Raw genomic sequence first — 23,285 nt, 5'->3', positions numbered from 1 at the left:
ACAGTTGATGCACTCAGCAGCAATGAATATGAATTAGGACACACATTTTCCTTGCCATTCTCCAGGCTGTGTGACATTGGGCATCTCTGTAATGGAAAGATTAAAAGAAACCTTGTTTAAAATAGATTACTAAGGATTGGCTTATATATAAGCAGTGCCTAGGGCTGCATTGGCTGGATTGTTTTTTTTGTTAATTTGGCAGGGAGTGTTTGAAACTACAGCCCCTTTGCCTCTTTTTGACAGATCATTGTGGGACTATCTGCTTTGCAGTCTGCTCTAACGTACATCTGTCCTGTCTGGTTGGGCGCTCCCCACAGTTTGGAGTGTCTGTACATGGAATATGAAGAGGATGATGACATTTCCTTTGCAAAATGGATGAGCAGTTTCTGGGGTCACAGCTTGATTGATGAGAATGAGAAAGAGGGTAGAGGCTACAGGAAACGACAGACGCGAGCCTTTAGTGAAAGGAGAGCCTCCCTTCCAGTAAGAAGTGTGTGTGTGTGTGTTGTGGGGAGGGCAGAGATAAGTGCCTCATCAAGGGTATGATCTTGAGATACTGTGGTGATGAGTGTGCTACACATTACTGAGTAAATGTAATTCCTGTTGGCTACATTGGGAGGTGTGGGTGCTCAGCATCTCTCAGCATCAGGCTCCTGGTACCTTTATAACGAAAGAAAGAAAGTTTGGTCCGTGCCAGAAAAACAATTAAGGTATTTCAACTGGATGAGCAAAATGTTTTCACTCCTTAAAAGTTTAAGCCATAGGGGAAGTTAGGAGGTATATATGGGCTGTGCTCACAGCATAAGGGAATGGATGTGCTTTAATTATTTATTGAATGAGGATGAGTTCTGTGAAAGAGGATGAAGGGAAAGTGAGGGGGTTTAGGGTTATTTCCTGATGGGTTTGGTCCTGGAAGATAGGATTAGGTTATCTCAGGTTTCAGAGGGGTAGCCGTGTTAGTCTGTATCAGCAAAAACAACGAGGAATCCTTGTGGCACCTTAGAGGCTAACAAATTTATTTGGGCATAAGCTTTTGTGGGCTAAAACCCACTTCATCAGATGCATGGAGTGAAAAATACAGTAGGCAGGTATATATATTACAGCACATGAAAAGATGGGAGATGCCTTACCAAGTGCGGGGTCAGTGCTAACGAGGCCAATTCAATCAGGGTGGATGTCGCCCATTCCCAACAGTTGACAAGAAGGTGTGAGTATCAACAGAGGGAAAATTACTTTTTGTAGTGACCCAGCCACCCCAGTCTTTATTCAGGCCTAATTTGATGGTGTCAAGTTTGCAAATTAATTCCAGTTCTGCAGTTTCTTGTTGAAGTCTCTAAGGTGCCACAAGGACTCCTCGTTGTTTTTAGATTATCTCAGATTCTGCTCAAGCTTTGGTGGGTGAGCTATTGTATAGATCCTTTGTTGTTTAAGATTTATTTTTAATGTAACTTTTTACATAGAAATAAAATGACTAATTGTTCGAAAACGCATGACAGGAATGCAGCCAAGGATTAAGCCCATGTGGAAGGAGTATTCCAGAAAGATTTCTGTCCAGGACCCCCTACTTCACTGCTTTTGCTTAGCCATCTCACGTTCTTCTTCTTGTAGGGAACAAACCTGCTCTCCTTTTTTGGGCAAAACTCCCACTGACTTCAATGGAAGACTTTCCTGAGTAAGGAGTGTAAAATTGCACTTACAAAAAAAAAGATAGTAATCTCCTAAAACACTGCAGTATGGCTAGTGTGGGCTGACGCACTTTTTTATAAGGGTGAGCCAGCACAGAAATCTGTAGTATAATTATGTAAAATATGTTATCAATTTAAGACCCTGATCCTGCAAAGCCTTAAGCACCTGAGTAACTTTGCACACATGAGCAGTCCCACTGACTTCAAAGAGACTACTCTAATATGTAAAGTGATGTAGGTGCCTATATCTTTGTAGGATCAGGGTCTAATTCTGTAACTATTCTGAATCAGACAAGTCTGACCCTGCTATCCTTGGCCCCACCTGTCTGCGTGTATAACTTCTCCTTGAGGTCAGACTAGATGATCATAATAGTACCTTCTGGTCTTAAAATATATGAATCATTTAAATGAAAGATGCTAAAATATAACAAAGCTTACTATTGTATTGTGGAGATCCAGCTATTTTTGCAAGCAATTTTCTGCATTTACCCCTTATGGAGACTATATTATCTTGCTGAATTTCATCCACCCAAGCTGAATCCTTGGTTCCTTTTCTCTGACGTATATTATGCTGTGGGGGTTTTCATTGTTAGAATAGGTTTTCTTTTTTAAAAACACTCTACTTTGGTACTTTAGTCAAGTTCAGGAGACAGGTTAAAGCTGCAACACAGATTTACCAGTTTTGAACTGTCCAGTCAAGTTCATTCTTGGGCCAGATCCTGGGATGGAGCTATGCTGAGAGAATTCTCCACCTTAGGGTATGACCCAGAATGTATTTATATAACCATAGGTTTAACACAACCTTTCCTAGTACATTAAAAATTTGTCAATTTTGCTGCCTGTGGGTTTTGTCTCTCTCAGAACAGTATACATAGGAGTCACAAATCATACTTAAAGTTAAACATGTGCTTAAGTACTTTGCTGAATAGAGATGGTTTCCTGAATCAGAGGTGCCTGGAGTATTTTCTAGATCCCTGTGCTTTTGCAGTAAAGAGAGAGAGGACTGGGATTTTTCCCAGAGGCCACAATAACCAATCAATGAGAATTGTGCTGTTAACTTCAATGGGACTTGGAGTTGCCACTTCTAGTAGTGTCCTTGGATAAATTAATCTCAATTCAGTGGAGTTAGGATACATTTCACCTGTTTTGTTTCTCAGTCTCAGAACAATATATATTATTTGAGAATAGAAATTTCTGACCTAGAAACCTGACTAATTTGCAGTGAACAGGGTTGAAAAATGAAGCCTGTGATCTATTTCTAAAAATGATCCAAACAGTGGCACTTGTAGTTTCTTAGAATCCTCTCCTTTAGTCATTTCATGCATTCACTGTGTGCCATAATCTCCTATGGCAGACCTGCCATTGCATGCACATGGTCATTTATGCAATGGGCAATACAAGATATCTATGTCTAGCCATGTATGGACCAAGATTTGTAAAACAACTCCCACTGCTAACTGCTATAAGAAAATAAATAATAATTTTCACTTTTCATGTCAGGATCCTAGTATACTTCATAGACATTAATGAGATGAACCTCACAACATGTCTCTATGTATTATTATCATTCCCATTTTGCAGAGAGCAAGCTGAGTCATGGGATAAGAGGGAAGGTCCTCCCATGGATTGGTAACTGGTTAAAAGATAGGAAACAAAGGGTAGGAATAAATGGTCAGTTTTCAGAAAGGAGAGAGGTAAATAGTGGTGTCCCGCAGGGGTCTATACCGGGACCAGTCCTATTTAACATATTAATGAATGATCTGGAAAAAGGGGTAAACAGTGAGATGGCAAAGTTTGCAGATGATACAAAACAACTCAAGATAGTTAAGTGCCAGGCAGACTGCGAAGAGCCTCAAAAGGATCTCTCAAAACTGGGTGACTGGGCAACAAAATGGCAGATGAAATTCAGTGTTGATAAATGCAAAGTAATGCACATTGGAAAACATAATCCCAACTGTATATATAAAATGATGGGGTCTAAATTAGCTGCTACCTCTCAGGAAAGAGATCTTGGAGTCATTGTGGATAGTTTTATGAAAACATCCATTCAATGTGCAGCGGCGGTCAAAAAAGCTAACAGAATGTTAGGCACTATTAAGAAAGGGATAGATAATAAGATAGAAAATACCACGGTACGCCCACATCTTGAATACTGCGTGCAGATGTGATCACCACACCTCAAAAAAGATATATTGGAATTGGAAAAGGTTCAGAAAAGGGCCACAAAAATTATTAGGGGTATGGAGCGGTTTCTGTATGAGGAGAGATTAATAAGACTGGGACTTTTCAGCTTGGAAAAGAGACAAATAAGGGGGGGATATGATAGAATTCTATAAAATCATGACTGGTGTGGAGAAAGTAAATAAGGAAGTGTTATTTACTCCTCATAGCACAAGAACTAATCTCCTCAGTGCCAGACACAAATGAGACATGTGCCCTGTTCTGGGCATTTGCAAATTTATCTCCTCAGGTTCTCTGAGTGGAAAACTGAGTTATGTGGAAGGCAGAAAAGGAAAGAGGGTTTATTTCTATATAAACATGTTCACTTTCCAGAAGACATTGCTACTCACAGAGATGAATTTGATAAGCAAGCAACATAAGTGCAAGGGTAGAAATCATAGAAATGTAGGGCTAGAAAGGACTTCAAGAGGTCATCTACTCCACCCCCCTGCACCAAGGCAAGACCAAGTAAATCTAGACCATCCCTGACCATACCCTATTCTTAAAATCCTCCAATGGTGAACAGTCTACAACCTCCCTTAGAAACTTATTCCAGTACTTAACTATTATTATAACGACATTTTTTCTAATATCTAACAAAAACTGCCTTGCTGCAGATTAAGCCACTTATTTTTTGTCCTATCTTCAGTGGACACAGAAAACAATTGATCATGGTCTTCTTCATAACAGCCCTTAACATATTTGAAGATGTTATCAGGTGGGTCTTCTTTTCTCAAGACTAAACATGCCCAGTTTTTTTAACATTTCCTTATAGGTCAGGTTTGCTGGGTTGCTGCTGTTGAAATTACTGACACTTTATCTATGGCAGATGGTTCTCAGCCTGCAGGCTGGGGGCCGCTTGCACCCCAATCAGCACACAGTTGCGGCCCATGTGACATCATCAGGGCCGCACAGGTAGTATATATAGTGTGTGGACGTGACCCACATAGCACATGGAGAGCTGCATATGCGGCCCACAATGGAAAATAGGCTGAGAACCACTGATCTATGGAGAAGCAAAACCAAGTCAGACTGAAGGTTTGCCTATCACCACCCTATTAAAGAAGACAAACCTGATTCTAGGCTCAAACCATTTTCAGGCACAGAATGCTTGGTTATGAGGTTCTTCAAAGGAAAGAAAGGAATGGACAGATAGTTCTAGATTCTGAATGTCTGATGTGCTGGGGCCTACATGCTCCAAATCTACTGTGATTCTTGAGTAGGCCTCAACAAACAATCAACAGTAACATTGGTACAGTGAAGAGCAACTCTGTCTATGGGAGCTGAGGGAGCTTAGTGCCTCAGAGCATGAATAGTTTTCTTCAACAAAAATCTGTGGCTTATAAAAGGAAAAACATTTTATATTCTGGGCTATCCAGTCAGCATAAATCTTGCTTGTGATGACTGGTGCTCACTGGAGGCATCACCTAGTGGATAGGCGGTCAGACCTTTAGTTGCCACATCTCTACTCTTTCCCCCAGACCACCTCCATGCCTGGTGTCAGTCTGTCTTCTCTTTGTTTGGGGTGGAGTTGACCCTGGAGTCACAACAATATGATTATATAGATTGGTATTTAATATGGCCCTGACTCAGTGATCTGCACCAAGGCCTACTCAGTGATCTTTAGTGCGGCCTATTCAATGATCTGCTCTGAGGCAGATACACATTTCTGAGGAAGACCTGTTCCTTAGCTGGAGCAATTGTCACGTCTAATATGTGCTTTTCAGTCTGTCTCTTGCTTTAGACCTTATTCTATAATTCCACATTGTGAATGCAAATTTTAAAAATGTGTTAATCAAAAAATAGAATATTTTCAAATACTATACAGAAAGAATGATAGAATGTAATCCTGGATCTCAAAAGTCCTCCTGTTTTTGCCCAAATCTCCCAAGAATAGTAATTGATGCACGCATTGACCCAGGAAATAGACTCAAAAGGTATAGTTTTGTTTAGCTTAACATAGTATGTTTACTTTCCCCCCAAACTTAATTGATTGCTTTGATGTACTTTTAAACCATAATACAATATGACTTAACAATAAATACAGCCATATCGACCTGTTTGAAACAGCTATGCTTCAAAGTAAAAATAGTTTGACCAGAATCATTACAGCTTTTCTCAAAAGTGATTGTACTGGTGCTTACTGAAGGAAGTTATGTTTGGAAATGAGAACTGAGAGGATACAGTACAAGATGAATAGCCCTGAGAGCAAGGTGGTTCCATCTGTAGTAAAAATGTGGGGAAAAGGTAAAGATTTGCAGAATTCTACTGCAAAAGTGGGATGTACAAGTTAACAATTAGCAGGCCAGTAAGTCACAAGAAACATCTATATAACAAGATTCCAAGAATGTCACTCTATGTGTCAGTCTGAAACCTGTTACGTCTATCAAGTCAGTGTGAAATGACTGAAGCAGCTACAAGCATGGATGAGAGCTCTTTTTGTTCACAATATCACCAGGTTCAATCATCACCAGGTTTCATGGTCTGTTAGCATCAAATTTTCAAGTTTTCAGCCATTTTGATTTAACAAATTACGCCCTTGTGGTGTACAGCTACAGTGAGGCATGAATCTATGACATGCCAAGAGTCTTAGACCATTGTGATATTAGAGGTAACTCAACCAATCACCACCCTTCCTCTACAGTTAATTTGCATGCAACAGTTTCATTGGGTGTATAAGGGAGACTGCACAGATGGTGGATTACATGGTCCAAAAGCCACACCTGTGTGTCCAACTGCCACGCGCACAATCCAACACAAATTTCCCTACACAAGCTTAAGCCAGACACAAATCAATGCAATCACCCACACAACACAACCAGCGTACACAATAAACCCAAACACACATAGCGCCTCACTGCAGCACATTCCCCTCAGTTGCCACGTGCACAAATTTACACATCTTTCTCTGCACAACAACACAATCAGCACACACAATAACCCCAAACATCACTCTGAAGCCTAAAATGTGTTTTGGGTTAGTGTGAAGCTATGGAAAGAACTACGCATGGTTGAGAATATCACCATGTTCAATCGTCACTGGGATTCACAGTCTGTTACTGTCCAATTTTTAAGTTCTCAACCCTTTTGAGTTTGACACACTGACTTTACTAATTACACATGGGCTTCAGCTTGGGATTTTAATTACTGCCAGTGTGTGTAAATCGAAACAACCAATTAAAAAGTCAAAATCCATGTATACGGGACTGTCATATCTTGATGAAAAATGCATAGCTCTGTCTTGCTTCAAATATGGCAGTATCTGGGCCTGCACAAATGTAAATGTCAGTGAGATTATTTAATTATTTATTTATTTAAAGTCCCTTGGAGTCTGAGTGAAGTCCACCCATTCCCTGCATTGTTAAAAATCCACTGAAACTGGTTCATGCCACGCTGGTACACCGATTTCTGCAGGCAACCAGTTATTGCTCCCAAGAACAGCCATAATGTGCGAGGTGCTTTCTGTAGTAAGGTCCGTTATTTGTGTAGGATACAGGCGGTTGTAGTTTGGCTTTTCACTGACTCTTCGTGTGATCAGATAGACCACACCAACATTTGTGGGTTTTATGGATATTTTCTGGGTCTCATGTTTGGGACCATTTTTGTATTGTATGTCAGTATGGATGCTCCCAGTAGGTTTAGCTTTGCGCTATTATTGCTAATAAGAGAGACCTGAAGATCTTTGCAAATAACAGTACCATTATTAGTGCATCAGACCCAGAATGCACAATTCATAAATTCAGTGGGTGTAAGAAATCAGAGAGGTGAGGCTCATAGGTTCTATCATGACTCCAAGAGCTAGAGTCATGTTTCGGAGAGGAGAAGGAGGTAAATCACTGGAGTAGGATTAGCCAGAGGCAGCAGATATCAGATTAGGGCCTAATTTTAAGAGGCACAGAACACCAGATGTAGTTAATGGGAGCTGCAGGTGCTCAGCGTATAAGAAAATCAGGCTCCCAATGCCTGTGTGTATATGGGGAATAGGGGAGAGTGAGCTCCACAGTGGCTGTTGCTAGACCATTGCTCTGCAACTGCTTACGAGCACACAGAGGAGTGGGAAAATCAGGTTATGGCCAAGGCCTCAGCCATGCCTGCTCTGGAGCAGAAAGTGCTTCCAGCCTGACTGTGTACCCTCCTGGCTGGGTGCTGCGTGGGATCACTGTGTGGAAAAGGAAGACTGTGCATTAAGCCTGTGGATAATGCACAAGCCCCATTCAGAAAATAGACCTCATATTTAATGCTCTTTCTCATCTTTTCTTAGAATATATTTCTAGACTGTGAGACAGATCCTCAGCTAGTATAAATAAGTGCAGCTTCCTTGAAGTCAATGGAGCTACTCTGATTTACAGCAGCCAAGGATCTGGCTCCAACTGCAGAAAGACACTGTTGACGATTTTGAAGGCTACATAATACTTAGTACTTAGATGTCACTTCAATCTCCTTTACAAACATTGAATTAATCTTCACAACATCCTTGTGAGGCAGGTCAGTAAATGTTATCTTCTTTGGACAGCTGAGGAAACTGAGCTACAGAGAGTCCAAATTTTTCAAACTTGGGTATCTAAACGTAAGGCACCTAAACTAAGGCTACATCTATGCTATGAGCTAGCAGTTTGACTCCCAGTTTCCATAGACATACTCGCACAAGCTCTCATCAAGCCGTCAAACTAAAAATACTAGTGTAGCCTCAGTAATACAGGTTCAGGCAGGTTTGTGCACAAGGCGGCCAGCCCATGCTACCCTCATTGCCCATGCTACCATGGCTATGTTATTGTTTTTAGTGTGCTAACTCAATGGGAGCTAGCACGAGTATGTCTACACAAGCTGGGAATCACTCCCTGAGCTCACAGATAGATGTAGCCACAGTGCCCTGATTTTTAGAGGTGCTGAGCAGCCCCAATTGCAGCTGGAGTCAATGGAAGCAGAGAGTGCTCAGCACCTCTATTAATTAGGATATTTATTTGAATACCTAAGTTTAGGTATTCACAATTGAAAAATTGGAATAAAGGGCAAATTCTGCTCCAGTCTCTGTGGAGGGTCCCTTGGCAGGGTGGTTCACGGCACAGGGCAGTCGGGCTACAAGAGGCTGTACAGTGTCCTTCATTCGTTCTGTAGCAGAGTTTGATGTACATAAAGGCCGCTCTGCTGTTATATGTAGTACTGAACATTGACGTCTTCTATTGCAGGCCAAGCTTTCATCCATCCATATGACAAGACTTCATGCATCTACCAAAACCCCATCTTCAAGCCACTTGAGGGGCTGCAAGGAATTTCAAGAGGGCCAAGATGTTAAATGCCATTGTCACATGAAGGCATGCAAAATATCCTCACCAGATGGCTCAGGTTCAACAAGTAGATCAGACTCGATCCAGGAATTTTCAGAATCCTTTGAGAAGCAACTGCATTTCAAAATCAAGCGCTCAGTTTCTTTGGTAGGTAACCACCGTTACAGGGTGCTTAGTCCACATAAGAAACAATGAGCCAAATTCATCCCATTGACTTCAATGGGGATATACCAAAGATGCATTTGGATTAGTCTCTGAAATGAGGCAGTTTGTACTGTAGCACAAATAGGATTTTAGTTTGATAATATATTATTAGCTTGAACACCTTTAATGTAGTGCAGTTCTCTATACCAATTGCTGGTGGGATTCCAAAATAAGGCAACTAGCTGGCCTGGACTGACCATGGCAGTAAGATGTTTTAAATGGATTCTCCAGCTGTGGGAATGAAGTGTTACAATATTAAAATGTTCCTGCTTTTTACAGCTGGCCAGGTAGCTGCTCACCTTAGGTGTGAAACTCTGTCCTCTTTCCCATTGCTACTGACCTGTTTAACCATATGGAGTGTTGCTCATAACACTCTCAACCTGAAGCATAGGCATTTTATTATATTTTCTGCTTTTCTTGTCTTGATGACACAACTAGTTTCTGACTTTGCTGTCTTATAGTTCCGTTTCCCAGGATTTAACACATATTCTCCTGCTTTAACTATTCATAAACATGGAGAGAGAATAATACATTTTAGCATTTTTTATTTTTAAGGCCTTTCATAAGAGGAACACAGTCAACTGGGAGAATAACATGAGGGGGAAAGGAGAGCTGGTTGTATTTTAAATGACAGGTTTCAGAGGAACAGCCGTGTTAGTCTGTATTTGCAAAAAGAAAAGGAGTACTTGTGGCACCTTAGAGACTAACCAATTTATTTGAGCATGAGCTTTCGTGAGCTACAGCTCACTTCATCAGATGTATACCGTGGAAACTGCAGCAGACTTTATATACACACAGAGAATATGAAACAATACCTCCTCCCACCCCACTGTCCTGCTGGTAATAGCTTATCTAAAGTGATCAACAGGTGGGCCATTTCCAGCACAAATCCAGGTTTTCTCACCCTCCACCCCCCACACAAATTCACTCTCCTGCTGGTGCTAGCCCATCCAAAGTGACAACTCTTTACATAATCAAGTCGGGCTATTTCCTGCATAGATCCAGGTTTTCTCACATCCCCCCCACCCCCATACACACACAAACTCACTCTCCTGCTGGTAATAGCTCATCTAAACTGACCACTCTCCAAGTTTAAATCCAAGTTAAACCAGAACATCTGGGGGGGGGGGGTAGGAAAAAACAAGAGGAAACAGGCTACCTTGCATAATGACTTAGCCACTCCCAGTCTCTATTTAAGCCTAAATTAATAGTATCCAATTTGCAAATGAATTCCAATTCAGCAGTTTCTCGCTGGAGTCTGGATTTGAAGTTTTTTTGTTTTAAGATAGCGACCTTCATGTCTGTGATTGCGTGACCAGAGAGATTGAAGTGTTCTCCGACTGGTTTATGAATGTTATAATTCTTGACATCTGATTTGTGTCCATTTATTCTTTTACGTAGAGACTGTCCAGTTTGACCAATGTACATGGCAGAGGGGCATTGCTGGCACATGATGGCATATATCACATTGGTGGATGTGCAGGTGAACGAGCCTCTGATAGTGTGGCTGATGTTATTAGGCCCTGTGATGGTGTCCCCTGAATAGATATGTGGGCACAATTGGCAACGGGCTTTGTTGCAAGGATAAGTTCCTGGGTTAGTGGTTCTGTTGTGTGGTATGTGGTTGTTGGTGAGTATTTGCTTCAGGTTGCGGGGCTGTCTGTAGGCAAGGACTGGCCTGTCTCCCAAGACTTGTGAGAGTGTTGGGTCATCCTTTAGGATAGGTTGTAGATCCTTAATAATGCGTTGGAGGGGTTTTAGTTGGGGGCTGAAGGTGACCGCTAGTGGCGTTCTGTTATTTTCTTTGTTAGGCCTGTCCTGTAGTAGGTAACTTCTGGGAACTCTTCTGGCTCTATCAATCTGTTCCTTTACTTCTGCAGGTGGGTATTGTAGTTGTAAGAAAGCTTGACAGAGATCTTGTAGGTGTTTGTCTCTGTCTGAGGGGTTGGAGCAAATGTGGTGGACCAGGCTGAGGTTGGTGGTGGGATGGAAATTGTTGAAATCATGGTGAAATCAATTTCCATCCCACCACCAACCTCAGCCTGGTCCAGTCCACACAAGAGATCCACTTCCTGGACACTACAGTGCTAATAAACAATGGCCACATAAACACCACCCTATACCGGAAACCTACTGACCGCTATTCCTACCTGCATGCCTCCAGCTTTCACCCTGACCACACCACACGATCCATCGTCTACAGCCAAGCTCTGCGATACAACCGCATTTGCTCCAACCCCTCAGACAGAGACAAACACCTACAAGATCTCTGTCAAGCTTTCTTACAACTACAATACCCACCTGCAGAAGTAAAGAAACAGATTGATAGAGCCAGAAGAGTTCCCAGAAGTTACCTACTACAGGACAGGCCTAACAAAGAAAATAACAGAACGCCACTAGCGGTCACCTTCAGCCCCCAACTAAAACCCCTCCAACGCATTATTAAGGATCTACAACCTATCCTAAAGGATGACCCAACACTCTCACAAGTCTTGGGAGACAGGCCAGTCCTTGCCTACAGACAGCCCCGCAACCTGAAGCAAATACTCACCAACAACCACATACCACACAACAGAACCACTAACCCAGGAACTTATCCTTGCAACAAAGCCCGTTGCCAATTGTGCCCACATATCTATTCAGGGGACACCATCACAGGGCCTAATAACATCAGCCACACTATCAGAGGCTCGTTCACCTGAACATCCACCAATGTGATATATGCCATCATGTGCCAGCAATGCCCCTCTGCCATGTACATTGGTCAAACTGGACAGTCTCTACGTAAAAGAATAAATGGACACAAATCAGATGTCAAGAATTATAACATTCATAAACCAGTCGGAGAACACTTCAATCTCTCTGGTCACGCAATCACAGACATGAAGGTCGCTATCTTAAAACAAAAAAACTTCAAATCCAGACTCCAGCGAGAAACTGCTGAATTGGAATTCATTTGCAAATTGGATACTATTAATTTAGGCTTAAATAGAGACTGGGAGTGGCTAAGTCATTATGCAAGGTAGCCTGTTTCCTCTTGTTTTTTCCTACCCCCCCCCCCCCCCCGATGTTCTGGTTTAACTTGGATTTAAACTTGGAGAGTGGTCAGTTTAGATGAGCTATTACCAGCAGGAGAGTGAGTTTGTGTGTGTATGGGGGTGGGGGGGATGTGAGAAAACCTGGATCTATGCAGGAAATAGCCCGACTTGATTATGTAAAGAGTTGTCACTTTGGATGGGCTAGCACCAGCAGGAGAGTGAATTTGTGTGGGGGGGTGGAGGGTGAGAAAACCTGGATTTGTGCTGGAAATGGCCCACCTGATGATCACTTTAGATAAGCTATTACCAGCAGGACTGTGGGGTGGGAGGAGGTATTGTTTCATGATCTCTGTGTGTATATAAAGTCTGCTGCAGTTTCCACGGTATACATCTGATGAAGTGAGCTGTAGCTCACGAAAGCTCATGCTCAAATAAATTGGTTAGTCTCTAAGGTGCCACAAGTACTCCTTTTCTTTTTGCAAATACAGACTAACACGGCTGTTCCTCTGAAACCTGTCATTTAAAATACAACCACAAATGGACACAAATCAGACGTCAAGAATTATAACATTCAAAAACCAGTTGGAGAACACTTCAATCTCCCTGGTCACTCGATTACTGACCTAAAAGTCACAATTCTTCAACAAAAGAACTTCAAAAACAGACTCAAATGAGACACTGCTGAATTGGAATTAATTTGCAAACTGGACACCATTATATTAGGCTTGAATAAAAACTGGGAGTGGATGGGTCATTACACAAAGTAAAACTATTTCCCCATGCTTATTCCCTCCCCCCCCGCCCCGCCCCCATTACTCTCACCTTCTTGTCAACTGCTGGAAATGGCCCACCTTGATCATCAGTACAAAAGGTTTTTTTTCTCTCCTGCTGGTAATAGCCCACCTTATCTGATCACTCTCCTTACAGTGTGTATGGTAACACCCATTGTTTCATGTTCTCTGTGTATATAAAATCTCCCCACTGTATTTTCCACTGAATGCATCCGATGAAGAGAGCTGTAGGTCATGAAAGCTCATGCTCAAATAAATTGGTTAGTCTCTAAGGTGCCACAAGTACTCCTGTTCTTTTTGCGAATACAGACTAACATGGCTGCTACTCCGAAACCTGTCAAAATATGAGAGAGAATTTGAGAGTGCACTTGAAGTTGGATTTCAAGTTTAGCCATGAGAATTCCTATTTCTCTGAACACTATAAAAGTCCTTGAGGTGGCATTCAATCCCTCCTTTACAGTGCAACACAGGAAAGATACATGGGAAAGAGGTAATCCTATTCAACCTCATTCTTAATGTATCGCTTCCCTCTTGAAAGTTGCATTGATGACAGCTTATTAACATCTTCAGCACCTGTGTCTGGGGAGGTCTTCAGAACCAACAGAGAACATCATCAAGGAATGTGGAGGCTTCATTACAACCTGGATCAAGTGAGAGAGTAGCAAGACGGAGTCTGGTGTGAAATCCCAGGGCTCCTCCTCCCTCATGGCCCTTCAGATGGGTGATCCCAGCCTGTAAGTGTGCAGCATACCAAAGTTATAGGGGAACACATGTTGCACCCTGCTGGGTTTTAGGGTGACTACTCTGGGGCCATGAGTTTGAGACAGTCATTTTAATGCTGATTTGTCACAGGTAGGTGACCAGAATTTTTATAATATCTTTTTGATTAAATAAATTATGAGTTTTTGTCACTCTTTCGGGGATTTGTTTCTAATTTTCTCCATTCTATTTTCCTTTCAGCAACCTGAGGGCATGCAGGAGAGGAGAGCAAGGCTGTGCATGTCCAAGAGCAGATCTCACAAGAGAGAGGGAGGGAAGAGGGAGCCAAAGAAAGAGCAGAAGGAAGAAGAAAGACCAGAGATTCCTGCTGGAAAACAAAGCAAATAGCTTCCATCCTAAGCAGGAATTAAAAAGAGAGATTTCTGCATAAAAGGTTACAGTGTTTTGGAGCCATTTACTGAAAGAGTAAAGTGAGTTTTGTCATTTTGTGTTGACTAGAAGGAAGAGGCCAGTTAGCTCAAGTAAAGTAAACCCTAATTTTTAAAATAAAATGATTACAGTGATACCTTTGAAGCTGTGTTTCTATTGTCCTCTTTTTACTTTCTCCATTAGAAGCATGACACTTTAAGGAGAGTGGGTGCCTAGCTGGATCAAGGTTTAAGTGAGCCCTGCATCATTTTAATCTGGATTTCAGTCAGATTTAGATTTAGCACAGCAGTGGACATGCTCATTTAAAGGAGAATGCACACAGGTTGCAGAGCCTTGCAAAATCACGTGTAACCCACTTCATTTCAATTTTTGTTAAAAATTGGAAACTGAGCCCAGCCTTATCAAGAGGTTTGAGAAAGAAAAATGTCACACAAACTGCCAAGCATCGCATAGCTCTGACAGTTGGTTTGGTTTGTCTTGTAAATGAAACATTTATTTCTTTAACCACCCCCAAAACATTTATTGAAGAATATATCACTGGCTCTGTTTAAATCCAGGCTTGCTGCCACCCCTCCCCTCCCTGTTATACTTCATTGCTTCATCCCACCACATTTCCTTACCCTTTACTATCCCTCTGTGTTACCCTCCACCTCATCTCTCCCCACCATTCCCCCAATGTCAATTTCCGCACCCGTGAACTAATGTGCCCTCCCACTTCTACCTCCCATGCCTCACCCCCTATCTACCTCAATCTCTCTTGTGCTGGTCCCCCCGCCTGTCTATCTCACTTACCCACTCCACACTTCCTGTGAACCCTTGTTGTCTCATTTCTGACTTTACCTCTCTTATACCCCTGTAATCCAAAGAATTCCCCAATAAAACCAGACAGATGGCCTTCCCAACTATCCCTCACCAGTCTGTGTTCTTCAGGGAGGTTGCCAAGAGAGAACACTGCTCCCACAGTCCAACAAAGCAGGAATGTTCAGCAGAAGGGTAGCAGCACTTTACCCTTACCACTTGTTCCCCTTCCACGATTAGTGTCTTTGCCAAATGAAGGGAGCTGGGCTTCTGGTCTGCCTTTTGTAAGCAGGGCCTAGAGAAGCCCCATCTCCCAAGGTGTACACAGGGGAAAGTCCCACCAAATATGGACAAGATTTCCTTCTGGGCGCAGGAAAAATCTGCCCAGGTGATGGGACTTCCCTCAGCAGAGGAAAAAAAAAAGAACTAGATAAGTTCATGGAGGATAGGTCCATCAATGGCTATTAGCCAGGATGGTCAGGGATGGTGTCCCTATTCTCTGTTTGCCAGAAGCTGGGAATGGGCAACGGGTTGGATCACTTGATGATTACCTGTTCTGTTCATTCCCTCTGGGGCACCTGGCATTGACCACTGTCACAAGACAGGATACAAGGTTAGATGGACCTTTGGTCTGACCCAGTATGGCCTTTTTATGTTCTTATGTAACGCTCCCCATTATGGGAAGGGCTTCCCTAGGTCTTGCCTATAGAAAACAGGGACTGGGTAATACTATTAGGGAAGATGAAAGATAATGACACTACAGGGAAGAGTAAAAAAAATGTTGGTTGTCCTAACTGTGATTTTTCCATGATTAGCAAAAATCTTGTCACTTTAAAGCAAAGTAGAGCCTTAATTTTGAATTTCCAAACTTTAAAAGTTTAGGTTGTCTGTAAAGCTTTTCAAAAACTTAGCTCCATCTTAATTCCCTTTTTGTTTGGGAGTATAAAAAAGGTTATTGACCTGTAGTTAGTGTCTGTTAAATGTTTTTCCTTTGTATCAAATGTTATAAAATTAATAAACACAAATGAAAGAACTAAAGATGTGCTCATTTATAGTTGTCATTAGTGGGTTCCTTTCAGGTTCAAACTGGAATTTCACACAGTCCTTCTGTCATACAAAACTGCCATGCTGATGCAATTTTCTTTAACTAAAATTTAAAAATTATATTACACAAGAATTTAGGATAGACGCTGTCACAGCTACTGGGTGAGCTATGATTTGGACCCCTTTGCAGTCCCTGTTGAGTGTACCCCTCAGGTGGCAGGTTTTACCTCTCTCAGGGGTAGAAACCTGCAGTTCAGCTGCTCTTAGACTGGCTCTCTGGGTTGCAGGCCCCCCTGTTTCCCAACCATGTTAATGTGACAGGGCCAGCTCTATTTGGCACCTGCAAGATACTTCCCTCCAGGAGCATGAGACCAGTGGCTGATTAAAATTATTCAAAACAGCTTCTTCTTCCAAACCAATGTCTTGCCATTTGTCTTTGACTAAATAAACAATCAGAAAAAAAGGTTAAAGGCCTGTAGGCCGGGGTCTTACCCAAAGCTTAATTATGAATTGCAAATTGAAGTAGATGTGGGAAGCTGATCTGGAAAAAAACAAGTCGTGTTCCCTCAAAATACTCATAACCAACTGACATCGATGAACTGAGCTAATTTTAAAGCAAAGGCCTCTATCACTGGAGCTAATGAAGAACTAGCTAGCTGCAGGAGTAGGTGTTTTAGCTTCTCTGTGGGGCAGTGACTGAAGGGTGACCTCACACATTTGTCTATGCACATTTTAAAGCCAGTACACTACACCTCCCCTGGCTCACTGGGGATAGGTTATGTCTATTAAAATAATTTCCTCTGCTGTGTTTCCTGACACCTGAGACTGACTTGTATACTCTCCACTGGGAAGTGAATCCAGGGGTACACAGATAAATTCTTCTGTAATAGGCATCTCAATAGCAGGATCCATCCGTAACAAGATGATTATCAAGAGAACTATCAAAGGTGATTTTCCATCCGTAACAAGAAGACTATCAAACCAGTTTACAGTGTCACTACCCACGCTTTTAGGTTTGTGAATGTTCAGCATCACAGCAGAGTAAAAATACCCTGATGCTTCTGATGTATTGTTTAATCAAAGCATGATTTTGAGGATGGATCAAAGTTCAGCTACATATGTCTATAATTAAATGTAACAGCTGACAAGGACAGCATGAAACCATTGATGCATTTATTTATATACTAGCAACACATTCTAAGAAAAAGGGGGAAATTGGTAACAGAAAATCAAAACCAAACAACTCAGAGCCACTATATACATAAAAATAGAATATGAAATAAACAGAGTAAAAGAAAAAGCTAATATTAAATATGCAAACATACAAATGAATACATTTTGCATTTGTTCTCAGATGTATGAAATGATACTGATGGACGCCCATGCCAGGCTCTGGGTGCTCTCAATGCCCACACATTGCATACAGTCTCTAGATATATTCATATAGACTGTCTAAAATTATCCACTAAGAAAACCAGTCATAATCACAGGATATGCAATTATCCCATCATCCACCAAAGCCCTGGAAAACAGAGAGGTCTTGTAGCATGTCCAGAAGAATAACACATCCAGGGTTGGGTGGACTAAGCTGAGAAGTGAATTCCAAGAGTCAGGGAACCTTCACAGAGAATCAGTTCCCTTTCTTTAATATTGTGGCCTTGTGTATACTACGGGGGGAGATTGATCTAAGTTACACAAATTCAGCTAATAACGTAGGTGAATAACGTACGTGAATAACGTAGCTGAAGTCGACGTACTTAGATCGACTTACCACAGGGTAAGCTATGTGGAGGGAGTTGCTCTCCTGTTGTCTCCCCTTGCGCTTCTTGTTCAGGTGGAGTACAGGAGTCAATGGGAGAGCAATCTGCGCTCGATTTAGCAGGTCTTTTCACTAGATCCACTAAATCGACCACCAATGTATCGATCGCCGTGTGTCAATCCCCCGGTAAGTGTAGACAAGCTCTGAGGCAGCTCCAGCTTACCCTCTATTTAAATGAATGAGGGAGTAAACTCACTCATCGCAGCACACATCACCAAGGATCTGATTTTCATTTACGGTAAGGCTGCTTTACACTGCTTTGGTTATTTACACCCACTTTAAGGCCTTTTAACACTTCCCAGTGCTTAATTTGTAACAAAAGAGGTGCCAGCGCTCAAGCAATTAGGCGCTGGGGCTAAGGCAATTTTTTTACTTTCATAACTGACGCCACAAGCCCAGAGGTGCCGGGGCTGTGAACTGCCCAAGAGGTGCTGAGGCTCAGCCCTGGCAAGCCCTGGCACAAATTAAACACTGACGCTGCCGGAGTGGTATAAAGTGACTTTAGGCAAACAAGAACCAGACCAAAAGTGTGACCTAGCATAACACAGTCCATCTGGCTCTTTTCCTTCTCACAGACCTTCCTTTGCTAGTCTATAGGAGGATGTACCCACTCTGTGGAACTGATGGGCCAGACTCCACTCTTCCTGCAAGGAAGATCTCTCTGAATCCAGGTCACCAATCATAAGCCCAGTATGACCCCTCCTGAGCGGTAGGCAAATACAGCTTCCCTCAGCAGTGTCTTGTCTCCACCGCCGTGCAGCAAATAGCCAGGAAGAAGTTGTAAAGGGTGGACCATAGCTTTATCTACAACCAGCTAATATGTTTTCAAACATGACTGTCCTTGTCCATGCTAATGGCACGATTGTGCTCAACATCATGATGTTTAAATTTGGTTAGTTAACGTATTTTCTAACAAGAAAAGGAGTACTTGTGGCACCTTAGAGACTAACCAATTTAATTGAGCATAAGCTTTCGTGAGCTACAGCTCACTTCATCAGATGCATTCAGTGGAAAATACAGCGGGGAGATTTATATACATAGAGAACATGAAACAATAGCTCACGAAAGCTTATGCTCAAATAAATTGGTTAGTCTATAAGGTGCCAAAAGTACTCCTGTTCTTTTTGCGAATACAGACTAACACGGCTGCTACTCTGAAACCCATATTTTCTAACATGATGCATTTTCCCAGTGTAGACAAGAACTTGGAGAAAAGACACAGGTGAGGGATGTATGACAGTTGTACTCAGCAGCAAGGCTATGGAGACCCTCCAGTCCTTCCCACATAGCATGGGGGATCCTAAGCTAACTGAGTTTATTCTACTCACGGTGCTGAAGGTATGAATCAAAGAGAAGCTCTGCTTCTGCTCTGCAGCCCACAGGGAAGGATTCCTGGATGTCCTTCACTCATACACTTCACCAATGCCTCGCCAAGTTATTCAGGCTGGGTCCTAAGCACAGAATTTGGTCCTTAGGAGATAAATCTGCTCACAGATCTATACAGCAAATCTCAGCTGATATTCTGGGCTCCCTGGATGCGCAGAATGCCAGTAAAAGGGCTGCCATGATGGCCTTAAACCTGATAGATCTGCTCCCTGGAGGCTCTCTCATATGGAGATCTTGGGATAGCAGAGAGCAGCCCTTAACGGTTTCTACAATGGGCAGGAGGGAACCAGCCCAATTAAGGGCAGCCGCAGGATTGGGGTGGTGTGCAAAGGGCATCTTTGTGTCCCTCTCCCCAGCTGTGACAAGTGCTACTCATCCGTAGTTGAGGACCTGGCCATTTAAATTAATAGATTTCTTTATGCATGGGATAAATTCAATCCCAGGTCAATAGAACTCAGCTCTCAGCTGTAAGGTAAGTAAACATCATATGTAAAGCCACTCTTTGGTCTGCTAACTTATCCAATACAGTCCAGTTACTCAACCACAAGTAGTTCTGGGTTGGAGTCATCCTATGACTGACAGTAATTTATGTTCCTTTGAAGGATGAAGATTCGGATCCGTGTGTTATTTGTCATGATGATCTCGAGAATGGCAGTATAGTGGAACTTCACTGCATGCACAGCTTTCACAAAGAGGTACTGCAAGAAACTCAAGGGGCCCTATTCCCTGTCAGTAATAGTTACTTGGAAGAGGAAGGATTCCATATATGACCTTCCACAACAGCAACTAGACTTTGACTGAGCCCCTTTTACTGGTGATTGAGATGGCGGGTGGGGGTGTAGAAGCTGCTGCACTACTTGATGCTCCTCCTACACTGGATGAATTCCTCAGTGCCCAGCTAAGCTGCTTCCATGACAGCTTTGTACTAGAGGAGTGGGACAAAAATTGCCCTAATGCAGGGCCAGATCAGAACCTCTGTATCCAGTGTGTATTTGTTCCTGATATCAATTGGTTGAAAAATAATTATAGCAAAAGAATGGAATCCGGAGGTCTCAGCGGAATTGGTACTGGGATAGGGATAAGAGGGTTTAACTTCTAGGCTCTAGTTCAAATCTCTCCCAGGACAGAAGTGGCCAAGCATTGCTATAAATGTTGGATGCTTGGTGTGAAAGAGTTTGGTGGGTTTGGTACAATCTTCAATGGACAGCTGATCACATGGCAACAACCAGTAGCATAAATGGCACCCTTACTAGCACTCTCAGCAAAGTGACCAAGGATCAAATTAGCCATAGAAAATGTATCATGTCCCTAGAAATGATCTCCCAAGGTGATGTTTTAGGCATAATGGCTGGGAAGCTTGATACTGCTGCTTATATTATACCTCTTCTGTGGATAAACATAGGACCTTAGTCTCAAGAACTGTCAATCTAGCACTAAATTAACTAACTAACTAACTAAATAAAGAGCGAGAGAGAGCTAGAGATCTTATACTCCTGAAAAATTAAAATTGGGTCTGATCCTGATCTTATTGAAGTCATTTAAATGAAAGCAGAATTGAGTCCAATAACTGCATTCATGGAGGAACTCATGGAGGATGGGTGAGATCATGGAGGACCAGAGAAGGGGACCTGGGGAATTACAGACCAGTCAGTATAACTTCGATACCTGGGAAGATACTGGAAAAAAATATTAAACAAACCATTTGTAAATACCTAGAGGATAACATAATCATGCCAAACAAACCTAATTTCTTTCTTTGATAGGGTTACTGGCCTAGTGGATGGGGGGAAGCAGTAGCCAAAATATATCTTGATTTTCATAATGCTTTTGACAGAATCCCACTTGAAATTCTCATAAGCAAACTGTGGAAATGTGGTCTAGATTAAATTACTATAAGGTGGGTGAACAACTGGTTGTAAGACCCTACACAAAGGGTAGTTATTGATGGTTCACTGTCAAGCAGGGAGGGTGTATCTAGTAGGGTCCCACAGGGGTGAGTCCTTGGTCCAATACTATTCAATATTTTCGTGAATGACTTGGATAATGGAGTGGATAATATGCTTATAAAATTTGCGAAATGACATCAGGTTGGGAGGAGTTGCATACACTTTGGAGGACAGGATTAGAATTCAAAATGATCTTGAGAAATTGGAGAATTGGTCTGAAATCAAGGAGACAAAATTCAACAAAATTAAGTGTAAAGTACTACACTTAGGAAGGAAAAATCAAACGCACAACTACAAAATGGGGAATAACTGGATAGGTGATAGTACTGTTGGGGGTTATAGCAGATATCAAATTGAACATGGGTCAACAATGTGATGCAGTTGCAAAAGAGGCTAATATCATTCTGGGGTGTACTGACAGGCGTCATATGTAAGATATGGAAAATAACTGTCTCATTCTACTAGGCACTGGTGAGGCCTCAGCTGGAGTATTGTGTCCAAGTCTCTCTGTCACTCTTTAGGAAAGATGTGCATAAACTGAAGAGAATCCAGAGGAAAACCAGAAAAATGTTAAAAGATTTCAAAAACCTCACTTCTGCGGGAAGGTTAAAAAAACTGGGCATGTTTAGTTTTGAGAAAAGAAAACAGAGGGGGGATCCTGACAGCAGTCTTCAAATATGTTATGGGTCGTTGTAAAGAGGACAGTGATAAATTGTTCTCCATGTCCACTAAAGGTAGGACTTAATCTGCCACAAAAGAGATAGATATTAGATATTAGGAAAAACTTTCTAACTATAAGGATAGTTAAGCCCTGGAATAGGCTTCCAAAAGAGATTGTGGAATCCCCATCACTGGAGGTTTTTAAGAACAGGTTGGACAAACACCTGTCAGGGATGGTCTAGGTTTAGTTGGTCCTGCGTCATTGCAGGGGGCTGGACTTGATAAACTCTTGAGGTCCCTTCCAGCTTTATTTTCTGTGATTCACTGAATACATGGGTTTTTATGCTGCATTTTAAAAAAACGGTTAGATCAAAGCTTTGGTCATGTATGGGAATTTACCAATCATCCCTCTCAAAAATCCTGGTAGTTGAGCGTCAGTGCAACAAGTTTCGATTGCTAACTTTCTCTTTCCCATATTCTTTTCCTCCAACAGTGTATTGAAAAGTGGCTGCTAAAGAAACCAACCTGCCCAACTTGTCGCATCCATGTGCTCATGTCAAACTCTATTTTAGACCTTCATCAACCAGGATGAAAAGGGAGCTCAGAAGGACTCCATAGAGGACTCATTCAAAGCTCCATTTCACTTAGAGAAGAAAAAACAAAAAAGAATTGTCATGCCTTAGATCACAGGGTACAAGGTAGTTATAACAAGTATAGCTTTTTTTAATGTTAGAAATCAACTTTAAAGATCAAAAATGACTTAAATGAAAACCAACTAACATATTCTGCCTGTGCATGCCACTGCAACATGAGAATGTTTGTGGGAAAAGAGTGAAAAAAAATATTTGTTTTTACAATTGTACAGACAACTGTAAATAAAAATCACACATTTGCTACAAAAAGAAATAAATTTAATGGTGAATTTAACTCATTTTTGTTAAATGGCTGGATGATATGATTATTATACAATGGGGGAACTCTTTAATCCATATTGAGAGAATTAAGTGACACACTGGGATGAAGTTAAACATTTATTACAGTGCCACTGAGAGACTCTGGATTGACAGATATTACAATGAAAGCAGGAGCAGTGATGCTGTAATCTTCCATTTTTCTCTAAACTTTCCCCACATTATTCTTTTCAATATCAGTATATTAATCCTATTCATTTTTGGGGTTCTAGGTTCCCATGGCTATTATGAAAATCAGTTGACTAGTTGGTCGATCAGATCATAGTGCTCTGGGCCAGTTGAAGGACCG

At 41.8% G+C, this 23,285-nt stretch overlaps 1 protein-coding gene across 1 annotated transcript; it reads left to right on the top strand.

Annotated features, from left to right (window-relative positions):
* The first annotated feature begins 247 nt into the window (after positions 1 to 247).
* Positions 248 to 22,931, top strand: LNP1 (leukemia NUP98 fusion partner 1). The gene is made up of 4 exons (XM_048816939.2): positions 248 to 483; positions 9,092 to 9,337; positions 20,022 to 20,114; positions 22,519 to 22,931. Exons 1-4 carry the CDS (start codon positions 334 to 336, stop codon positions 22,615 to 22,617), a joined length of 588 nt encoding a protein of 195 aa, XP_048672896.1. The 5' UTR covers positions 248 to 333; the 3' UTR covers positions 22,618 to 22,931.
* Positions 22,932 to 23,285: the final 354 nt, after the last annotated feature.

Source organism: Caretta caretta, chromosome 1 (genome assembly GCF_965140235.1).
Source record: "Caretta caretta isolate rCarCar2 chromosome 1, rCarCar1.hap1, whole genome shotgun sequence".
NCBI classification, from domain to species: Eukaryota; Metazoa; Chordata; order Testudines; family Cheloniidae; genus Caretta; species Caretta caretta.
The sequence above is the reverse complement of the archived record's forward strand: the minus strand, read 5'-3'. Positions and strand labels throughout refer to the sequence as shown.

Excerpts from the sequence above, each read along its gene's own strand:
- LNP1 (XM_048816939.2), top strand. The coding sequence starts at position 334 with ATGGAATATGAAGAGGATGATGACATTTCCTTTGCAAAATGGATGAGC. Across the intron at positions 484-9,091 it reads AAAGGAGAGCCTCCCTTCCA|GCCAAGCTTTCATCCATCCA; the intron begins GTAAGAAGTGTG and ends CTTCTATTGCAG. Across the intron at positions 9,338-20,021 it reads TCAAGCGCTCAGTTTCTTTG|GATGAAGATTCGGATCCGTG; the intron begins GTAGGTAACCAC and ends GTTCCTTTGAAG.